Raw genomic sequence first — 18,502 nt, forward strand, 5'->3', positions numbered from 1 at the left:
AATAAAGCTAGTAGATTTTTGCAGATGGTAAAGGATGACTGGTATATTGACAGAAAGGGAGCTTCCAAGTTCCTCGTCCTTACTTGTAGCCTCCTTGGTAAACCCCTTTTTAGTGGCACTTAAGAAATTGGCACAAGATGGAAATTGCCACACAAGTGGCCTGTGTCTCCAGTAGGGTTGTGCCTACAAGGCAGTCTAGATATAAAGGACGGCTGCTTGTTAAGTATTTACCAATTGATTAGTTATCCCACAATAATCACAGATACATTTCATGTTTTGTTTGAAATATGTGAACTATACTAGCCATCTTCTGGATTGCTACCGTATCTGGTTAAAAGCTTTTTTCTAAAGTTTTTTAAAGTAAATTTCTGGTGTGGCCTTTTTGTTATAGCTTTACTGTGTCTTAGAGTGTTTGTTCTGACCAATGAAATATTGTTTTATATGCATTTTATTGTCGTCACTCAATATTACATCTTTAGCCCGAGACAATGGTAATTATTTCTTCTATTATTTTTGTCACATTTAATTGTCTGTCTTATATCAATTTCAATATAAGGCAAAGACAACCTGAGTTAACACAAAATGGAGATTTGCAATGATCATTTTATTTATGGTAAAAGGTAAAGAGTTCATAAAAACCTAAATTACCCACGTGAAAAAATAATTGCCCCCCTAAACCATTGGTGGCTACAACTGCATTCAGACGTTTTGTGATAACGGTCAATGGCTTTTACATCACTGAGGAGGAATTTTGATGCACTATTCTTTCCAGAATGGTTTTAATTTAGCCACATTAGAGGGTTTTGGAGAATTAACTGTCTTTTTACAGTTACTTCACTTCATCTCATTTGAATTCAAGCCAGGACTTTGACTCGGCCACTCCAAAATCTTCAAGCCATTCAGGTGGACTTGATTGTGTGCTGCATAACCCAACAGCAGGAACCAAGCCTGGGTGTGTCTAGTGAACTTGATTCCAATTATCAATTCAATTTGGTTAATCAGTTGATTTAGTAACTAAGGGGGGAAATTACATTTTCACATAGGGCCTGGTAGGGTTTGATAGGCTTTTTACCTTCTATACTTGAAATCATTTAAAAAGTGCCTTTTGTGTTTACTTTGTTGCGCCTCTGTTGCATTTTGTCTTTGTGTAATATTAAAATAAGTTTGATGACCTGAAACATTTAAGTGTGAGAAATACACAGAAATAGAAGAAATCGGGAAGAGGGCAAATACTTTCACAGCAGTGTAGCTGATGTTTGATCAATATCAACATTGTCGATTTTAGTTGAAAGAACGTTTATGTTCAAATCAATCTGAACAGTAGGTTCTCTGCTAAAAAGATTCTTATTTAGAGAGTAAACAGACAATATACTGTTATACTTTTATTTAGATGATTGGGTTAATATCATATTTTGTCTTCTATTATGATTTATGTAAAAACTAAACAATTGGATCCTAGTTGGATGGCCTAAGCATAATAAATTAGTTAGTTTGTTATATTTTTTACCTACTTATGTATTTAGCAAGTTTTTAAATAAGACACAAGTCAATTTCAACTCAACCAAGATATCCCTGATTGCATTGATCCAGATGAAGACATAACACCCTTGAAATCACTTGTCAATTTTGCTCAGCAGTGGTAACTCCATGGGAAGTCAAAATAATCCTTGGCTCAATAACTTTTAAATTACTATGTGTACTGATGAATATCTTTCCTTGTAAAAAAATCCAGCGTATTCCTAAAGCCTGCAGGCAGTACATGTAGTGTATTCCAGAGCTTTAATGTTCTTACAGAAATTCATTCACTGTTATTAAAAATCTGGCTTCTCTGATTGTAATTGGGTCTGTCCAAGGGGTGTAGATTTTTCCGGCTATGATACCATACAGACTTGAATGCATTTGTACATTGTGACCTGAATACCTGTATACCTGTATACCTGTATACCTGGGAACTTCCTAGGGTAGCCAACCTGGAGCTCTCCCTCTTCTGCAGAGGAGAGGAGCGGTGGCTTTGTGAAAGGGTGGTGCTAGCTTTGTGTAGGTATGATCCCCTGAAAAAGAAGAAATTGAACAAGAGAAGCAAGGATTCACCGGCAGACTCTGTCAAACCAGTAATGTTAACAGGTATAGTGATGAGTTCACCCCTTAAGCACCTCTTTTCTAGAGTAGTCCAGTTTTATTAAATGTATTAAAATATTCAATTTCCCTATTGATTATGTGACCCTATTTTGTTCATATTCCCTTTCAGTAAAATCTTTGCATGTAGGTATAAACACATTTACCTCTGTTGCATTGATGCTCTTTTAGCGCATAGTAGTAATTTGATAACCTCAGTAGATGCTAACCTCGCATTACAGAACGTTACGGAATTAGGAGTCAACTAGCGGCTCAAAAAGTGATGAGTCGTCAATCTGGCCCCATTTAGATCAAAATCAGCATGTGTGAGTTTTACTACCCTTCTTTGCATAGAAAGACCAGCAGCATATTCTGGCCTAGGCTGACTAAGAGGGCAGTCCCCAAAACTAGGGACAGATGGCCGTCTTGGGTGATTAGGCACCTTGCTCTGCCGCTGCTTAACGGGCTGGTTAAAAGGAACTGACAGAGTACTCATGCTGTGCTTCTATCTATAAGAGGTGGGATATTACATCAAATGTCAGTACTCAACAGTACTATCTATTTTTAGATCATTACTGATACATTGAACCATGTGATTGTACTAGTGGAAATATTTGTCCTCTGTTATAAGGATTTGGGCCCTATCTGTGTTTTTACCTTTTAGTAACGTATTTTCCACATCATTAAGCATGTCAAATTGCATGTAATTCCGTGGCTGAATTGCCACCAATTATTTTACCAAGTTACCTAACCCTTTCCCTTTGCACAATGGACTGACAAATGACTGTTGTAGCCTCGACTTCCAGGCTAGGCTTACCCTCCACTTACCCCAATAATGAAAACACAACACAAAAAAATGATTTTGGGTAAGAAAAGGCCACAGCCAATTTAAAGTCATTGTCACATCAAATCTGAAGCATAGGTGCATAAATATAGGGGCATTAACAAAGACAATGACACAAACATGTAAATATATACAACAAATCCACTAATCTTGCCAAGTTATCCAGGTACCAGGGCCAAACACCAATTAGGGAAGAGACATACCCAGATGACCCCACCCGGGCATGAGGTTCCAAGCATCACCAGCCAAGAATCTCCCACTGGTTGTTACCAACACCTATCTTACCACCGCATTAAACCCCCTTGATGCCTGGCAAGCTGCTGCCCCTAAGACTGTGACAAATTCCACTAACATCTTCACTCAGAATTATAATGTAAATGGGAGAGAGGCACACACAACCCAGACATGCTTGTTAAAATTGGCTCGGAAGACCGACAAACCGTCAATAACCTACTACCCAAGCTCCTCCCCCTAAATCCCCGCCAAACAACCTATCCCTACTGTGCACGGCAATCAATGCCCACTATAGCCCATTCTGGCCCTGCATGGCCTTAATTCATAAAACATGATAATATGTAGTGGAAAAGGCCACTGAGACAAATATCAAATATAGATTCCTCCATTATTTATTTTTACTTTCACAGTTTTAGTTGGCTGTGACATTGTTAAGTGACACAATTAAGAGGAAAGTACTGTTGTTTTAAGATATAGGAAAAGAAGGAGCGCTTAGACATAATACCACAACCCACAGAGAGGACGCAGCAAGAATGCCTTTCTTTACTATCAATATGGACCCCAGGGGATAATAATGTGGTTATTTAGCTTGTTACTGTAGCTGAAATTGTATGGAATAAAATAGTATCACACAGAGGTTTATGTGTGGTGTGACCTCTTTTAAAGATGTTTTAAAATTTAACAGCAAAGTAAGACGCCATGAATAAGCGTTACCACTGAATAAGCCCCCAGAGAGCACATTTTCACTTTATGAGTTACATTAAGAAATATGTTTCGTTTTTTATTAGCAAATTTACCAATTATTGTATTTTAACAATGTGCGCTCTTATGCCATTAAGTTGTTGCAGAATACAATACATGAAAGAAGTACAGACTTTTAACTAAATACATATAGAAACACAGACCCATTGACTGTTATTTTTAGTTAAATGCTACTTATATATATTAAGAGTGGTTTGGTATATGTGTTTGGTTGATGTTGAGATATATATATATATATATATATATATATATATATATATATATATATAATTACATATATCATATAAGCATTATGCAGCAACCTGATCAATAATACACATGACCCCATCAATTAAACAGAGAATGATGCCCACGGGGGACTTGACTGGGATGCCGATTAGAGCAAGGCCTGCCAGCATTTTTTGAGTTTTTGGGAGCGGAGCTAGGGGAGGTTATTTAAGGACAGGTGTTATTAGGTTAGGAGCCATTTTGTGTGTCACCCTGCCTCGTGTAGTTTGTCTTACCCTCCATCTCTTTGTGGTGTTAAGGTGGGCGGTTAATTTTGTCACAGTTGGGGGCAGAAGCTTTCCAGGCATCTAAGGAGTAAATGCTCTGGGGGGGAGAGCATTTGGTGGTATTTGGGTGGGAGGTTCCTGACTGGTGGTGCTCGGAGCCTCGTGTCTGGGGTTGGGCACCCTGGTATGTCTTCCCCTATGTTGGTAGCACCTGGATAGCCTGGTAAGCGTAGGGAATTTTTGTAATTTATTGATGTTCATTATTTATGTTATTTATTGGAGTTCAGTTTTTGGTAGTCATTGCCCTGTTAACGCATCTAGTTTTGGTTTAGGTTGCGTGGCAATGGCTAGGTTAAATAAATAAATCGGCTGTGGCCTTTTCACCCCCACTCCTGGTGTTGTGTCATTATTTAGTTAAATTGGTTAGGGATCCTGGCCCGGGCATTGAGGGTACACCAGTCAAGCATTTTTCAGCAATCATTTCAGTATCACAGAAAAATAAAAGAAAAAAAGTAGAACAAAAATTGCCCCTCCTCATAAATAGTAACCCCCCAAAAAATTAGGGCACCCCAATGATGACAATCAAATACTTTAGGCAAATGGCCATGTAACATTTGTAACAATTATCAGGTTGTGTAAGCTTTTCCCACTTTTTTAAAAACTTTGATTTTTATTTCTTTATGTAAATATATCTCTAGCCAATACATCCTAATGTTATAAAATAATTTAGCTCAGAATAGAAATTAAGATGAGAAAATAAATTTTTATTACCTAAGAATTATCCTTGTGGGGAATAGACATCATAATGGGCCTGGAAATGACTTAAAGTGCATGCAACATATTTTTTGTTAGTTTTACATTCAACATTCGTAGATAAATGTTTGTACTCATTTGTATTTATTTTCAAAGGTAGATTATTTAGCATAAATAAAGTCAAGGGACCAGAATAAAATCACATTAACTATCTTTATTTACAGACAGGGTCCTGCAAAGCCAGAAGTCCTTTCGATCCCATGGTCAGGAAAGCGATCAAATCGAAGACTTCAAAGGAACAACAGCTTTTCTCCAAACAGCCCTCAGTTTAACCTTGGTAACTCATTGTTATTACATATCAGCTGATGTAAATGAAACATCTGTAGTAGGCCCATGGTTTCCCTGATTCCTACGATTTCTACAAAGGAGCAAATATTAAGCAGATAATAGAGAAAAAGCTGGCCAAAAAATCCAACATGCAGAAAACATTAACACATAGTGAAGAGTGATGGCAAGTCACTAATAAGCTTCGGAGTGTGAGTTCATCAGAAGTTATAAACTGGAAGAAACCTCTGAGGTCTTAAAGGTTCATCACTCTCCATTACTCTATGGACGTTGGCCAATAATAATTTTGTCTTGCCTGGAACCAGTTACAGCAATATCCATGGTGGTTTGTATTTTAATTAAAGAAGTAGGTCACAGAACCCCAATGAGAATAACGATTATGATTGATAAAAGTAAAACAGCGCCCCTTAACACTAAATGGACTGGGTAGTCTCACATTACTTATTTATCATTTTAACGGTCAACAAATCCCTGGGGTATGAATCAGTTATCATATAAAGTGTATTTGATGTTCCCTTCTACCTAGACAGTGAACTCGACTGGTCCCTTCGCAACTGCCATAACTATTACAATCGTAAAAGCTTACTTCTTACCCTGGAGAGGTAGACAACTTCTATCTTTGTTTTAATCAAGAAGTCCCAATCTTATATAAAATGGACCTCTCGCTGTGGTATTGTAATATCTTCCACACACTTTTATAACACAGAGCCTTCAAGTTACAATTCTCTAATGTATTCATGGCAAAAAGTCTTAGAAACACTCATCGCTACGAGATGTGCTCTGAACATTTGTTTTTACAAATCTTTCGCTGCTTAGACTAAAACAAAACAACAAAATCAATGCAGGGTTGATTTCCATATTTCTGATACATTTTCAGAATATAAAATTAAATTAAATGCTTAATCCAAAGGGGAATGCAGAATACTAATCTAGTCAACAGAGTGTATTTTTCTGTTGTGTGATTTATTTTTTTCTTTTGAACAGCTTATTTTGCAAAAAAAAAAATCTATTTTCTTTTCCATTATTTATTCTTCCCAAAGGCTTGTTAGATGAAGATAACCAGTGGATGACCCAGATAAACAGACTTCAGAAACTAATTGACAGACTGGAAAAGAAGGTATTAAATCTATATTTGCCTATATGGTTTTCATTTGCAAACGCTGATAAAGAACTATTTTTCTATTTTTTCGCTTGGTTGGAGCTGAGACAGCCCTCATTCAAATAGACACAAAAATTCTCCCCTAGTTAAAATAAAATAAAATTTGGAATGGTAAATGCAATTTTTGTAGATAACTATATTATTTTTATTTAGTGTATTTTGTACTCTAATCAAATTCCATGTGTTATAATACTTGTAGCTTTAAAAAAATTCAAATGACATGTTAAAGCAGTTTTTTCAACATAGATTTCTGAACCACCAGATTAATATCGTTGGAGCATTACAGAAATGTGGCTGGGGTACAATCATCATAAACATATTTATTGCCAAATTTCCTTAACTCTTATTTGGTTTCTGTTTTTTTTTAATACCTTCCTTATCATTTATAACAGGATCTAAAGTTGGAACCACTGGAGGAAGAGGTTTTAGACGGAAATACAAAATCTGTAAGTATATAACTTTTACAATTTCGCATTGGGCAGAAGAGTGGATTGCTATGACCTAATACATAGGTCATGGGTTTTGACACTTGAAGCCAGTGCATGGGGGTGTGGTGGTTCTATGACCTAATACATAGGTCATGGGTTTTGACCCTTGAAGCCAGTTCATGGGGGTGTGGTGGGTCTATTGGGGTCCAATGCTACTGTCATGGACTAGGCCATGATGATGCCTAACTGAAGCAAAAGACCTCCAACATGTCAGTTTGTACATCCTGTTCATAATACTAGATTAAAAATATAGGGAAATTCTGGTCCTGCAAAAATATTCCCTTACGAAAAAATTACTGCAGTTTTTTGGACATGAAAAAACTGCAATACTGCACTTTTACTGCAGTATTACTGCACATTTACTGCAGTTTTACTTCATTTGTACTTCACTGTACTGCAGTTTTACTGCAGTTATTTTTGTAAGGAAGTACAAATGCAATAAAGCTGCAGTACTTTGAAGTACAACTGTAGGTTTGCAACATAAAAAAAAAAGTGCAGTAAATGTGCAGTAATACTGCAGTACAGTGAAGTACAAATGCAGTAAAACTGCAGTAAATGTGCAGTAATACTGCAGTAAAAGGGCAGTATTGCAGTTTTTTCATGTCCAAAAAACTGCAGTATTACTTCAGAAAAAGTGCAGTAATTTTTTGTAAGGGTTAACTTACTTCTTTAGACGTTTATACAAATGATCAAATGTCTGCTGAAGGAAACATTTAATCAAAACAGTTTATGGCTCTCTTGCTGTGCCCTTTGTACAGAATGAATAGCCATGAGGATACTAAGTAAGATAGACGTTCTCCAGGGATGTAGAATCCGTGGCTATTCATGACCTTTTCAGAGCTCGAGTTCCTGCCGTTTTTCTGTACTTCACCTTTGATGCTTTGTTCTCAAAATCTACTAAACTTCAAATGTCAACATAATAGCTTTCAATGTTCTACATATAATGGCCTTATGAAAACAAAACATCAAGTGTAAAAAATGTATAATGCATGAAATCAATACATTTCCTTTTTTTAGTGGATGAGAAGAGATACATTCCTCAATTCTAAACTTGCACCTAGACAATTTGTGCGTAGTAAGGACACAGGAAAGGTTGTGTTTACCCACGATGACAAAAAATTATCCATAAACAAACGCAAATGTAAATAACATTGCGGTAGCCCCCCCCATGTTATTTACCATATTTTCTTGAATATAAGATGAGAGGACCTGGATCCTCCTCTCTGGCAGTCGGTGAACGTCTGCAGAATGCGCGCAGACAACCTTCACTTCTACCCAGTGCTTCCGCTGGGACTTCTATGACGGAGTGCTGGCGTGACATGACCTTCCAGTGCTCAGTCATAGAAGCCCCAGGGGAAGTGCTGGGTAGCAGCAGAGGTTGTCTACGCACATCGCACAGATGCCCACGGGCTGCCCCCACTAGACACCAGGGAATCTGAAGCACAGGGGACAAGTCTGGGGATGCATTGGTAAGTCTGGGGGGAGCAGAGTGCATAAGTGGGGGGGCATGTTGGCAAACAAAAGGAAATAAAAACAAGAATTGCATTTTTCTCAATCATAATTTTTATTAAATATGAAAAAATAGTTCACATGTTAATTAATATTTACTGGTTTATTTTTTTTTTCTATAGGGTAGTCTTATATTGAGGCTTTTTTTCTTTTGTTTCTAAATTAATATTAACATTTTGAGGGGCCATTTATAATTTATACTGATGCCAGTCAATTGAAACCACAGCTCTTCCTCAAACCTTCTTGCCAGTTCCTGCCTTAGCGAATAATCCCTTTTTTTTTTAAAGAGCTTGATTGTTATGATGCAATAGACCATTACTGGAATTTATGTTAAAATCTGCTAATGTGCTGACATATCTCTTAAGCCTGTTTTCTATTGTATTTATTTCCGTTCTTCAATGAAACATGGGAATTTGATTGTATCCCAGAACAACATGGATAATTAGTATAGGAAGTCGATAAAAACTTGCATGAACATGAAAAACAACATTTTAGCGCCAGAAACCACTTCTAGACTACGGATATTATTTTCCTACATTGCAAATTGTAAAAGTATCGACAAGCTTCCTGAGTCGAATATATACCAACACAAAAGCTGGAAATTACCATTTCTTTTTCTTTGCCGTTGGAGTCTATTCTAACAAACTATGCATGAATTAATAGGTCTTTCTTTCTCTAACTGTCAGATTATGTCAATCTCTTTGAATCCCTTAGCACATAATGATTGTTCAGCGCCAATTATCTGTGCTAACAGAAGAACTAGACGAATTTCGTCTCTCCCTGAAACACTATGTGGAGTCAGTTTCAGCTCAAACCGGGTGTTTGCAGTGAGTATGTGAATCGGCTGTTTTGCCTCTTAATGTTTTATAGTATTCAGGCTTATGAAAAGGGACTATATATATATATATATATATATATATATATATATATATATATATATATATATATATAGTATTTTTTCGCAATAAAAATATATAAAGCTTTTCAATCCACTTACATTTCTAATAACCTCTAACGCAGGTACTTTGCAAATCATGACACTATTTTGCGCTGGTAAGATATTATATACTACGACGTGAATATCAATAATTCATCCTAATATTTTGGATGAATGGTGGGTGAGGGGTGTGTTTATTTGACTGAATGGTTGAAAGGGGGTGTTTATATTATATTATGATATGATGTTAAAACCCAGCATCATAAACAATAAGAAAATACCTCTACAAGTTTAGATTTTACAAACTACAAAGTAAGAAATTCATAGAAGCTGGAATTTAATGTCAGCCGCAGAGAGCAGCCGGTCACAGAGACTGTTGGTCTCTGGCCCTCTACTGTTTGGTCCTTGGTCCACAGGTAAGCCCTTGGATTCCGGTGGTGACAGCTTTATTACCCACAGCATATGTTGTGCACATACTATTGCCATTACTGGCATATTCTTTGTAGCGTGTATGCTCTTTAAATTGCATAATTTATTTGGATAGAGCATATACTAGGTTCACAAGCACATAATGACGTTTTCTGAGACTGTCATTTTGCGTCTCCAACATACTACATGTATATAGAGTGAGCCCCCCCCCCACAGCAAAGTATGTACTGGCACATAATTCTCCATTATGTCACTCAGAACAGTAAATAGGGATCTGGGGTGAGGTCAGAGGTTGTGCACCGTGGTGATGTCACATGAACCTCTGGAAGCAGGGGGGATTGAAGTGGCCCCTCTCCTTGGAGCACCTAAGGCAGCTGTTCCTGTTGCCCCATGGAAGTTACGGCCCTGGTAACACTATACAGATGTAAAACAGAATTGAAGTGAGAAGGAGAAAGCGCTGTAGAGTTTCTCTCTGTAACAGAATTTGTTATATATGTATTTTTTTTATAGCAATGCATTAAATAAATGTACTGTTTACTGTAGAACGTCTGATATACGTCAGTATATGATTACAAATGGGAATTACTCCATAAACAGAAGGTTTCAGAAATGTGGTGTAAACATTTGTAAAAGTGAAACATTCAATTATTATAAGATGGATGCCTAGCGCCACCTGCTGGTAACTCAATTATAACACATCTAACAGTATTCTAACAATGTTGAGCACGAAATAAAGAGTATAAAAGTAAGAAATGCAAAGAAATACCATCAGAACTATTTTTATGTTTTAATTAGAAAAATGTTTTATATGTTATACCCAGGGCCATACCTATCATATAGGTGATCTTGGGAATTGCTTAGTGAGAACACAACCACTTCTTAGGATTCAACTCTTTAGGAAATATTAGCGCTAACCCAATTATAATTACTGCACTCTACTTATTCTCAAATGGTGTTTATTGTAGAAATGGCATAAAACAACTAAAGACAAAATTCTTAAAATATTTGATAAATCTGCTAATCATTTACACAAACTAAAAAATCAGCTATGCTGTTCAGGACAAAGAGGAAGCATGATGTTAAAAAATGCCAATGCCACCCCACTGGCTTTTGTGCATCAAGCTATTAGGTGTTTGGCTTTACCTAGCCCGTATGAACTCACTGGCTTACTAGCCATTGGATTTTTATTTATGTTAGCCCTGATGTCTTTGTGTAATTATACTAATAGCAGCCACATAGATTTAGAGCATTGACTGTGCTAGCCTACTCTGCTTTGTGCTTTCACTGGCACCAGAACAGACCAGCTTTGATCACCGTTGCTTCCTAAAGCGTCCTGTGGTATTGAGTTGTTAAATGCAACAAATACCTAAATTGGCCAGTTGAGCAATGTTCTTATAATTCTGTCTTTACATACACCTTACTGAAGCCTATTTAAAGTGCGTTTATGAACACATTTAGACATTCCATCTATATGACATTATGTGTTAATACAATAAAAAAAATATATGCTTGGAACAACAGGTGAGCTTTTTTTTTTTTTAACTTTTATAAAAAGGGTTTTTTTTTCTTCCTTTAGCAATAGTAACATTTAATTTGACGTTTTGGGAAATCTGGACATATTTTTAGATTTGTGTTTCTATCACCATTTTTGTTTTCTTCATACAGCGTTGCCATTCAGAAGCTTTCGAATGAGTCCCGGTTCATAGTTTATGAATTTTGGGAAAGCAGCAGCATTTGGAAGAAGTAAGTAAAACTATTTCTAGCTTGTTCTATTTCACATTTTAAATTATGGCTCCAAAATTCTTGAATGGGTATATGTGCACGTTGGCAACCCTTAAATGTGCTATAATTATTTCTCTATATATGCAGCATAGTAAATATGATGCAAAAATGTATATATAGGGCTTTGGAGGTAATTTAGTTTCACAGGGCATCTACTGATACAATAGCACCATAACATTCAATAAGCTGTTCATACTATCAGTCGATAAATATATTAGAAATACAAGAAAAAATATTCTGAAGATGCTCCTGTTAAAATAACAGCATTTCTAGTAAATTAAATTCATTTTGATATTGGGTGTTAAGTGAAGCAGCTTCTCAAAATATGCATTAACATAACATGATGACTAGGACTAGTCACTTAGAAGTCAAGCGGTCTGCCAAGTTAAACAACTCTTGCGAGTGCATAATAGTGTCTACGACTTAAAATGTTCGTCATTACAGGCGAGGGCATGCAAGTTCAAAGCGAATTTGCTGTCCGAGCATGTAACTCGCAAAATTAGCATTTTCCCCAATACATTTAAGAAAACATAAATACTTATTAAAATAAAAAAACTGGGCTGGGGTAACTAAATAACCCTGGGAGGTGTATGCCCCAGTAGCAGGGGTATGAAGGTTTAAATAATATAAAAGGCCCCATCTATTGTATAGAGCAGTTCACCTACGCCAACACAACTAGACACACACAACTATAAGACACACACCCAGACACCCACACTAACGCACATGCACACATATTAACACACCCACACAAACACAGGTTCACACACTAACATAGCCCAGACTCAAATTTTCACTAAGATACCCACACACTAACTTACCCAGACAAACATGATAACATACCCAAAGACACATGATGGCACACTAAAATACCCCCACACACTAACATACCCAGACAGATGGAGATACATACATATTCACCCAACTTACCTTGTGAAGCTTGAACCTGGCGAGCTCCCAGTCTACTCCTGCAGGGTCAAGCAATGCGACCTTGTGTAACCCACCTCAATCCGCCTCCTCCTGGAAATTAGGGAGATAAATAATTAAGTCCCAACATGCCTCCATCTATCTCGGGAGGGCAATTGCCCCATTGCTCCCCCTGGATCCACCAATGGTTGGAGCTGTGGTTACGGCTGCAGATCTCATGCGGGCCACACCTTCATATCCGATGTGCCCACGTATAACGAGTCCATATTATAGAGATTTAATCATCTTCCTGTTCTTTCAATATCTTTCAAATACAAGGATTCTTCTGCCTAGGTTAGATCTGTCATTGTAATTCTGTACAGTAAATATCCACTTATATGCTGATGTATATTTAGAATATAAAATATATGAACTACTCATTATAGTTTGAATTGATTAACATTTACACAGCCACCTTCAAAGCAATTACAGCAAGACCTTTCAAAGAAGTAACGTTGACTTCCTGGAAACTCCAGAACTCATGACGACAATGCTTGTACCTGGTTAGTATTGTTGTTGCCAATGATTTATGGTTGATTGTTGATTTTATATATATATATATAATGCCACCAAGCATTCTAACTCCTAACATCGTGCAGATTCATCTTCAGAATGAGAACATTTATTGTGAGGCTCAAAGTATTAATGTATCTGCACTGAATTTTACTTCTTTGAACAATAAAAAAGCTCTTCTTTGCCTAAACTAGGGCAGCTGATATATCCTTTGAGTTTATGGAAAACCCACTGTGTCTGCCATGTCTGCTCTTCCGATGACACACGGCCTTTGTCTAGTTAGTGCTTTTAGAACTGCTCAGCTTTTGCAAACTGTGTAGCTTCAGAGCATTGTCCTTGTCACTTCTATAACATGCAGAAATCATTACATTAAAAATAACTCCTAAAGTATTAAACCAGATAGAAGATAAATCATTACAGCCACCTTTACATTTTGCAATGAATATTTGACTATATATATGTGTGAGCATAAATATATATATCTATACATGTATCTATATATATATATATATATATATATATATATACATATATGTATCTATATATATATGTATCTATATATATGTATATATCTATGTTTCTATATATATATATATATATATATATATATATATATATATATATTCTACAACCCCATGATTTTTAGCAAGCCATTTTAATGAAACAACTTTTAAGCACCTCCTCAATATGTATCATATTAATAACTGATAAATAGTCTGCTCTGACTTTTTTAATCTTAACCAATATAAGGCAGAGGAGAAAACCAGATGTATTATCTATTTTCTAGAGTTTCGAGAACTCTGTCTTTGCAAGACATTACAATGGTCTTGCTGGTTCAGGGAAAGCTGTACCTTGAGCATGTGTGCAAAGCTTGTCCATTGATTTTAAATGGAGCACTTTTCTGCCACTAAATGACTGCTTCAGGCAGCCAGTCAGTGGCAAGAAATGCCAGACTATAGGGGGGAGCAGCTGCTGCAGCTTCTGTGTCAGGTAAATGCTTTAGTTTTATTTTGTTTTGGAAGAATGAATATTAAAGTACTCACAGAGTACTTTAACCGCTAAAAGACATAGGACCTAATATTACGTCCCTGCAAAAACTGCTAATTGTAGTCACTGCTGCTGGTTTTCGAGAGACCTAGGCAGACCAGCAGCAGCCAATAGGAGCCACTATCATGCATGTGATGGCTTAAGCAGCCAGTCACCTGCATGTTGCCAATAGCAGTGTTTATGCACCACTTCCTTCCTTTTTACTGCACATCGATCATAAAGAGGGACTTATCTTAATGCTGATATATAGATTTAAGGTAAACATTTCTATATATATATATATATATATATATATTATTTTTTTTTTTAAAGTAGGTGTACATGAGCTAAATAAAAAAAAAAAAAGAAAAGAAAAATACAATGGCAAATGGCACATTTATGAAATCAGGACAAATAGAGGGTTAAAAGGCATATCATGGGGCACAGTGGTATTTAGAGGGTTAAAAGGCATATCATGGGGCACAGTGGCATATAGGGGGTATAAGGCATTTCTGGGGCAGAGTGGCAAGCCTGGGGGCAGATGTGCATAACTGGGGGGGCAGGTTGGAAAATAAAAGGAAATTAAAACAGAATATTTTTCTCAATCATAGCTTTTATTTAAAATAGTTTACATAGTTTACATGAATTAACATTTACTGGTAAAACTTTTTTCCTTTAGGGTAGTCTTATACTCAGGCTTTTTCTTTTTTTCCTAAATTAATATTCAGATTTTGGGGAGTCGTCTTATAATCGAGCAAATACGGTATTTAGCTCTGACCATATAAAAAATAATAAAATAACTCTGGTACAAGACAATAGAAAATGCATTGTATCTATATGTACTTGCAATGATGCATGTAAGTCTTTATTTCTCTTTAGTAAACCCTCTAATTTTTTTTCCAGCTTCTTGGTGGATACTGAATAACAATTAGTTCTGCTCTTCATATCTGCTGTGGAAGTGTGGTAAATGTGCAACACTGTACAATACTGTACTACGTCATGTACCTGTGTGTCTGTTCATGGCTTGCCTAATGTAATCATACAACTCTTGTGACATTCTAAGAAAATCATTGATACGGACAACATAATTCAGTAATTGTGGTACAGTGATTTGTATTAGAGATGAAGGAAAGGTACATTGAGGTATAAATTGCCAGGGTGACATCTTTCCAGATTCTGTTAGTGTATGAGGCTTGTGTATTTATAGTCTGATTTCTATTGGCATGACTGTGGCATACCAGTCCTCAAGGACTGCAGATTTACTGTCAAGGGAAATGGAACTGAATGAGTAAGTCAGACAGACCACAAATATGTTTTTAAACTCAAACACACATGGAATCTCCACAGACAAACAGATAAGATGCCATATTTTCAACTCCATCAACTATCTACCCTAGTCAATTGTAAGTGTAGTTGTTGTTGTTGGAGTTATAAGCTACATGAACTTCTAGAATTGGTATGCAGAGTCCTGAATCATTAAATAATTCCTTGTCCCCAGTTGGAGCACTTATTGCAGGGTTCCAACTGCATCTGTAAGAAATAAACACAGTAAATTTAGAGCTTCATGAAATGGCTTTCTACAGCAAAGCCTAAAATCACCACGCAGAATGCCAAGGGTGAACTGTAGCCAAGTAAAGGTCATTAAGATTGTACTCTAGAGCATCTGGCAGTCCAATGGAGAGCTGAGTTTGGCAAGACGTAGTGCCAAAAGTAACATACAGCCCACAGCACACTGTAGGGTGTATTCATAGGAGAGTTGTGGTTTTAACTTCTTGATTTTACTATTCAGCACCCCCACGAAAGTGTGCTGTAGAAAGAGCTTGGCTGACTTATTTTAATGCATTAATACAGTCAAATCAGGGAGATTTCTTCTCACTGAGAAGTCTCCTTAAACTTTGAATTATGTGTTATACAGGGCCTGTTGTTGGAGACGTGTGCCTTTGTTTGCTCTTCTTAATGAATGGTGAAGTCAGAGGCTTGAAACCACAACCACAAAGAAAACTCACTTTTAGTGAATAATATTCTAGGGGACTCTGTGGTACTTTTGGGGCAGGTGTTTTGAGCGGGAAATTTCAGCATGACATAGCCGCTGAGCACAAAACAAGATCTGTCTAGTAATGATTTGTCAAAGATGAATGGAGGAACTGGCCTTCAAGAGCCCTGACCCCAACCCCATACAACATTTTGGAATGAACCGGAATGTCGACCTCAAAAGCAGGCTACGACAAACCACCAAAGATAAGTACCCAACCTCACTAATGTTGGTGTTGCAAATGTCCGCAGCAGTGTTCCAACATTTAGTGAAAAGTCTTCCGAGCCGAGTGAACGCTCAGTAACTCTTTAGTAATGCAGATTTTTTAAAAGGCAGGTGTCTACATGATTTTGGCTGTGTAGTGTATTTTTCTTCATGAATATTCTATGAATTTACCTCACTGCTTGTGTTACTGCTCATATTATTTGTAGGTCTTTGATAGTATAATGGTTAAAATGTATTGCTATCCTTTGTAGACTTTGTTAATACCATTTTGATAGTTTGATACGTATACACAACATATTAAGAACTTCAGGGCCAACATACAAAGAAAGTGATATACTTCTGAATAGTTTTATAAGAAAGGTTTATCGTATGATATGTGTAATGTACCAGAATAAGAATAATAAACTGTGTTATTCCATGGCTTCTGGAGTGTGTTTTATAGAATTATTAAATACACAGAGTCAACCAGTTTAACTTTGAATACTTTATTGGATAGTATTCTCTACAGCTCAGTGCCAGATGCTGCACTGTTGCGGCCTCTACTACGCCACGTCACCATGCTGGGAGCCACGGTTGCCGGTTGCCTGAGTGTCCCTGGCCATAAGCATATGGAAAAGAAGCTGGTAACGGTATCTAGGCCCTAGGGAATAGTTCTGTTTTTATTTTAGTTAGCTTCGTACTCACTTGCACCCAGTCTGGTTGCTGGGGAGTCATCATGAGAAAATGCAGGGCTCTCACGTTCTTATTATTGCCTCTCATGATGTTAAGTAATGTCGTTACCGATGTGGAGCCCTGCAAAAGTCCTCGGCCCCACTAGGGACGGACCTGGATGGAATTTACTTTAAATGCCTTGGTTTAACAATATGTTTGCTATGTGCCCTTTCCTTCCATCCACCACCTTCCTGAACCATGAAATATTTCTTAACAAGTGACACAAGCTATAAAGTAGTTCTATTACATAAATGTAGCTATAGTAAGCACTATGACGCACCAGGTCCCTTTTAAAGACTCTTAAGAAACAACTTGGGCCTTAAAAGACCGTTCTATCATAAACTGCCTCATCCTGTTAATGGACAGTTTTTAGCCTCTGGTTGCAGGTTTTTCTGTCCTATATAGGTTATTTAAAGTCCAAGACATGGTTGGATGAGTTTGGTGTGGAAGAACTTGACCAGCCACACAGCGCCCTGACCTCAACCCCATTGATGTTGGGATGAACTGGAACAGAGATTGTGAGCTCGGCCTTCTCATCCAACATCAGTGCCTGACCTCACAAATGCTCTCCTGGATGAATGGGCAAGAATTCCCACAGAATCCTATGGAAAGCCTTCCCAGAAGAGTAGAAGCTGTTATAGCTGCAAAGGGGTGACCAACTTTGTATTAATGTCTATGTTTTTAGAATGCAATGCCATAAAAGTCCCTGTTGGTGTAGTGGTCAGGTGTCCCAATACTTAAATGTTGGCATAAATATTGATATTTCAACATATTAAAAAAGTGTGTGTTGTAGCAGACCATAGGAGTAGAAATACATTGAGTGTAAGAAGTAAGGGGGTATTATTATAAGACACCAAAAGGCCTAAAAACCAGAAAAAGTAAAAGCATAAAGTGGTCTCCAAAACGTTTCCAGAGTAGTTAAAGCCAAAAATGTGGATCTATGAAAGGACACAGTCATGCAATAAAAAGAGGCACTTAACATTTTTTTCCACCCAAAAAGACGTTGTGCCACATCCACAGTTCGTATACTAATTATGTTTATGTATTGTTCTGCTACAAGGATATAGCACCCAATGTGTTTGTAATATAAATACCCACCTGAGTCTTATACATCCAGTAGTTTGCCAAGATAAAATCGTTTAACATACTGCACAATTAGACTGAGGAGTCATCACCAA

The 18,502-nt window shown here is 37.0% G+C and overlaps 1 protein-coding gene across 1 annotated transcript in view; it reads left to right on the forward strand.

Annotated features, from left to right (window-relative positions):
* LOC149305536 (N-terminal EF-hand calcium-binding protein 1-like) overlaps window positions 1-15,288 on the forward strand; it is a 74,396-nt gene extending 59,108 nt beyond the window's left edge. The window contains exons 7-13 of the mRNA XM_089477424.1: window positions 5,427-5,539; window positions 6,588-6,664; window positions 7,099-7,152; window positions 9,418-9,530; window positions 11,735-11,812; window positions 13,229-13,320; window positions 15,260-15,288. Coding sequence (XP_089333550.1) covers window positions 5,427-5,539; window positions 6,588-6,664; window positions 7,099-7,152; window positions 9,418-9,530; window positions 11,735-11,812; window positions 13,229-13,320; window positions 15,260-15,288 — 556 coding nt within the window. The remainder of the gene's footprint in view (window positions 1-5,426; window positions 5,540-6,587; window positions 6,665-7,098; window positions 7,153-9,417; window positions 9,531-11,734; window positions 11,813-13,228; window positions 13,321-15,259) is intronic.
* The last annotated feature ends 3,214 nt before the right edge of the window (window positions 15,289-18,502 follow it).

The sequence above is a fragment of the Sceloporus occidentalis genome, unplaced genomic scaffold (assembly GCF_023333645.1).
Source record: "Sceloporus occidentalis isolate IW3139 unplaced genomic scaffold, rSceOcc1.0.p SCAF_11, whole genome shotgun sequence".
Classification (NCBI taxonomy): Eukaryota; Metazoa; Chordata; class Lepidosauria; order Squamata; family Phrynosomatidae; genus Sceloporus; species Sceloporus occidentalis.